We start from the raw sequence: 5,000 nt of genomic DNA, 5'->3' as shown, positions 1-5,000 counted from the left end.
CTTCTGCAGAGGCTATGAACTACCACAATCTCATCACTAATTGACACACCTTCAACCAGAGAGGAGGGACCTAATTAGTGAAATCAGCAGGTGTAGCGATTGGTTGAGTGAAAGCCTGCATACATCCGGCCCCCCATGAGACATGATCGGGCCCCCCTGGTTTAAATAAATGAGAGAATGTTCCAGCCCATAGTCATGTGGATAAGGTGCATGACTGGGACCCAGAAGGCTGGTGGTTCAAGCCCCAGTGTAGCCATGATGAGATCAGAGCAGCAGTTGGGCCTTTGAGCCGGACCCGTTGCTCCCAATTAGTCTAATCAATTGTAAGTCATTGACTCTGCTGTGTTTGACTCTGTTGTCATTGACTCTGCTGTGTTTGACTCTGTTGTCATTGACTCTGCTGTGTTTGACTCTGTTGTCATTGACTCTGCCGTGTTTGACTCTGTTGTCATTGACTCTGCCGTGTTTGACTCTGCTGTCATTGACTCAGCTGTGTTTGACTCTGCTGTCATTGACTCTGCTGTGTTTGACTCTGTTGTCATTGACTCTGCCGTGTTTGACTCTGCTGTCATTGACTCTGCTGTGTTTGACTCTGTTGTCATTGACTCTGCCGTGTTTGACTCTGCTGTCATTGACTCAGCTGTGTTTGACTCTGCTGTCATTGACTCTGCTGTGTTTGACTCTGTTGTCATTGACTCTGCCGTGTTTGACTCTGCTGTCATTGACTCAGCTGTGTTTGACTCTGCTGTCATTGACTCTGCTGTGTTTGACTCTGCTGTCATTGACTCTGCTGTGTTTGACTCTGTTGTCATTGACTCTGCTGTGTTTGACTCAGCTGTGTTTGACTCTGCTGTCATTGACTCTGCTGTGTTTGACTCTGTTGTCATTGACTCTGCTGTGTTTGACTCTGTTGTCATTGACTCTGCTGTGTTTGACTCTGCTGTCTTTGACTTGCTGTGTTTGACTCTGCTGTGTTTGACTCTGCTGTCATTGACTCTGCTGTGTTTGACTCTGTTGTCATTGACTCTGCTGTGTTTGACTCTGTTGTCATTGACTCTGCTGTGTTTGACTCTGTTGTCATTGACTCTGCTGTGTTTGACTCTGTTGTCATTGACTCTGCTGTGTTTGACTCTGTTGTTATTGACTCTGCTGTGTTTGACTCTGCTGTCTTTGACTTGCTGTGTTTGACTCAGCTGTGTTTGACTCTGCTGTCATTGACTCTGCTGTGTTTGACTCTGTTGTCATTGACTCTGTTGTCATTGACTCTGCTGTGTTTGACTCTGCTGTCATTGACTCTGCTGTGTTTGACCCTGTGTCTCTCAGACTCGGGGGAGGGGCCTGGGAGGAAAGCCCCGCCCCTAAAGCCGAGGAGGAGCCCCCACACCCAGCTGTCCCTGGACCCGCCCCTCCCCCGAGCCCCGCCCCCGGCCACGCCCTTGCCCCGCCCCTCGCAGGGGGACGAGGAGCCGGTCTATATCGAGATGGTGGGACAGGTGTTCACACGCGACGCCCAAAATGCCACCCCCCACCCCCCCACGCCGGACTCAGACTCAGACCAGGGCGAGGCGATCTACGAGGAGATGAAGTACTCGCACCAGAACCGCCCCAGCCACCCCCACCACAGACCGGGCAAACCCAAACCCTCAGTCCACACCTCACCTGCCCCGAGCGCCGCCCACAAACCCAAATCCACGGCCTCCCTCTCTCACGCCTCCACCCCTGTCCCGCCCCCATCCCTCCCCCTCTCGTCCAGCCCCCAACCCCCCCGAGCCCCCACCCCCTTCCTCCTGCCCGGCAACAACAACAAGCCCCACCCCCAAACGGGCCCGTCGCCCGGCAACAACAAAAACAAGATCCCCGCCCCCTTCCCCAACCTGCTCCAGCACCGGCCCCCCCCTCCTGGCCCTCCCCCAGCCTGCCGCGTCCTCCAGCGGGGCGGGGCCCCAGAACAAGCCCCCGCCCCCAAAACTGGGCACCGTCAGCATCCAGGCCCCCATTGGCCTGGCCTCCGCAGGAAGCCCCGCCCCGGGCCCGCCCCCCTCCTCCAAACTGCCCATCCCCCACTCTGGCCACAAGGAGGCGCCGGACAAGCTTGGGGGCGGGGGGAAGGAGGGGTTTTTGAGCCCCGCCCCTGGACTCAGAGCCCGGAGCCACTCCACCCCCCTCCCGCCTTCCTCCTCATCCTCCTCTGCCTCCTCCCACTACGCCCATCAGCACCTCCACCCGTCCCACTACCACCAGCACCGCCAGTACCCGCCGGCCCGAGGCGGAGAGGGAGCTGCCCACCTCCCACAGCATGAAGCTGCCCCCCTCCCCCTCTCCCGCCCCGGCCAAGGAGGGCAAGGCCGTCACCTTCCTGCTCCAGCCCGACAAACGAGAGAGAGAGAGAGAGAGGGAGAGGGAGAGAGAGAGGGAGAGAGAGAGAGCACAGACTCCAGCCTCCTCCCAAACAACCCCCACCCCCACCCAAATGAGCACGAGCTCCGCCCCTCCTCAAGCCCCGCCCCCTAACTCTTCCTCCTCCTCCTGCTCTTCCTCGCGGCCCCACGTCCTCCTCCAGCGTTCCCCCGCGCCCCCCCCCCCCGGGGCTGCCCGCCTACAAGCCCCCCCCGCCGGCCTCGGGCTGGGACAGCCCCCTGCTGTGGACGTCCCGGGGGCGCCCCCCCTCCTACGACAGCCCCCGGGGCGCGGGGGGGGACCTGCAGAGGGCCGGGGGCAGCCTGCCGCGGGACGGGGGCCTCAGGGGCTCCCTGGGGGGGCCGCAAGCACTCCTTCAGCCACAGCCTGGAGCCTGAGCGTGAGTATTATCATTATTATTATTATTATCGTTATTATTGTTATTGTTGTTATTGTTATTGTTATCTTTATTATTATTGTTATTGTTATTGTTATTATTATTATAATAATAATAATAATTATTATTATTATTATCATGATCGTTATCGTTATCATTCTTATTGTTATTGTTATTGTTATTATTATTATAATAATTATTATTATCTTTATTATTATCTTTATTATTATTATTATTGTTATTGTTATTATTATTACCATTATTTCCCCCTCTCTCTCTCCCTCGCTCCCTCCCCCTCTCTCGCTCCCTCTCTCGCTCTCTGAACAGGAGAGAGGAGCTGTGTGTGGAATGGGAGCACAGGCGCCCTCTCCTGGCCACAGAAGGAGGAGCAGCATGTGGCTCATTCTGGCATCCCCGTGCGCTGTGGCAGGGTGGGAGGGGCCAGGGGTGGAGAGGGCGGGGTTCCGGGGCAGGGCTGCCAGTCCATCCCAGCATTCCCTCAGAGCGGAGGTAGGGACACTCAGTGTATATTCAGGACTGCTGAATCCTGTATATGTATGACTGACATCTCACTCAATTCTGTCTCACACCAAATATTAAAGTCTCATGCACAATACTGTTTGGCAATAGGCTTGTATGTGTCCGGAGTTCACTGGTGTGGGCAGTAGACCTGCATGTCGATGGTTTTATGTTGTGGGCAGTAGACCTGCATGTCGATGGTTTTATGTTGTGGGCAGTAGACCTGCGTGTCGATGGTTTTATGTTGTGGGAAGTAGACCTGCATGTTGATGGCTCACTGGTGTATTCAATAGTTCTCTGTTTCTGTTTGTGTGTTACAGAGCCCGGCTGAATCAGGGTTTTTAGTGTGTTTGTGCATTACTGAAGCAGGGTTTTTTGTGTGTTTGTGTGTTACTGAAGCAGGGTTTTTTGTGTGTTTGTGCATTACTGAAGCAGGGTTTTTAGTGTGTTTGTGTGTTACTGAAGCAGGGTTTTTTGTGTGTTTGTGCATTACTGAAGCAGGGTTTTTTGTGTGTTTGTGCATTACTGAAGCAGGGTTTTTTGTGTGTTTGTGCATTACTGAAGCAGGGTTTTTTGTGTGTTTGTGTGTTACTGAAGCAGGGTTTTTTGTGTGTTTGTGTGTTACTGAAGCAGGGTTTTTTGTGTGTTTGTGTGTTACAGAGCCGGGGGTGAAGCAGGGCTGTTTTGTGCACCGGCAGTGCAGCCTGCCCCCGGGGGCAGTAATGAGCCAGGTAAGTCCCCCAGTTAAGAGAGAGAGAGAGAGAGAGAGAGAGAGAGAGAGAGATGCAGGGAGGGAGGGAGGGAGAGAGAGAGCGAGAGAGAGAGAACTCAATGAACTTGAACAGAGCGTGAAAAATGTATACAAAATTAAAAATATATACTTTCCCAAAATTAATCAGAGACAATGTTCTGTCGTGCCAATAAAGCAGCTTAAATTGAATTGAAATTGGAAGAGTGAGGGAGAGAGAGCTCATTCCAATCGACCGAGATTCCACCTCCCAAACTTTTCTTTGAGCCAGAACCACTTTGTGACGTATAAATGATCCACCTGCGGATCCACCTCTCCCGATTGGGGACATTACATTACATTACATTACGTTACATTATTGGCATTTGGCAGACGCTCTTATCCAGAGCGACGTACAACAAAATGCATACCCATGCATACCCAGGACCAGGGCCTTTTTTTTTTGAGAACAAAGAAACAAACAAACAGAGCAAAAGTCACCAAAGTTAACTATCCAAACACTGCTTACCTAGCCAGCTAAAAATACCGATACACAAAGCAAGTCACAGAGACAACAATTAAGGTTCACAGGGAGGTAGGGAGGGATGGGGAGAGGTGCTGCTTGAAGAGGTGTGTCTTCAGCTTGCGCTTGAAGGTGGGGAGAGATTCTACAGTTCTGACCTCAACGGGGAGTTTGTTCCACCAACGTGGAGCCAGAACAGACAGTAGTCGTGAGCGTGAGGTGGAGGTTCGGAGAGGGGGAGGTGCCAAGCTGCCTGTGGAGGCTGAACGAAGAGGTCTGGCAGGGGTGTAGGGTCTGATGATTTTTTGTAAATAAGCTGGGGAAGACCCTTTAACTGCTTGGAAGGCTAGCACCAATGTTTTGATCAGATGCCACACTATGAGAAGGACATAGAGGCACTAGAAAAGGTTCAGAGAAGGGCAACCAGATTGATTCCA

General features: G+C 52.7%; 1 protein-coding gene across 1 annotated transcript in view; it reads left to right on the top strand.

Annotated features, from left to right (window-relative positions):
• The window catches only part of LOC133133597 (neuronal tyrosine-phosphorylated phosphoinositide-3-kinase adapter 1-like), a 19,249-nt gene that overhangs the window by 12,692 nt on the left and 1,557 nt on the right, over positions 1-5,000 (top strand). Inside the window, 7 exon segments of the mRNA XM_061249698.1 lie at positions 491-1,003; positions 1,324-1,889; positions 1,891-2,253; positions 2,255-2,577; positions 2,579-2,765; positions 3,175-3,304; positions 3,974-4,044. Coding sequence (XP_061105682.1) covers positions 491-1,003; positions 1,324-1,889; positions 1,891-2,253; positions 2,255-2,577; positions 2,579-2,765; positions 3,175-3,304; positions 3,974-4,044 — 2,153 coding nt within the window.

Source organism: Conger conger, chromosome 7, assembly GCF_963514075.1.
Source record: "Conger conger chromosome 7, fConCon1.1, whole genome shotgun sequence".
Lineage (NCBI taxonomy): Eukaryota > Metazoa > Chordata > Actinopteri > Anguilliformes > Congridae > Conger > Conger conger.
Note: the sequence above shows the minus strand (reverse complement) of the source record. Positions and strands in the feature narration are given on the sequence as shown.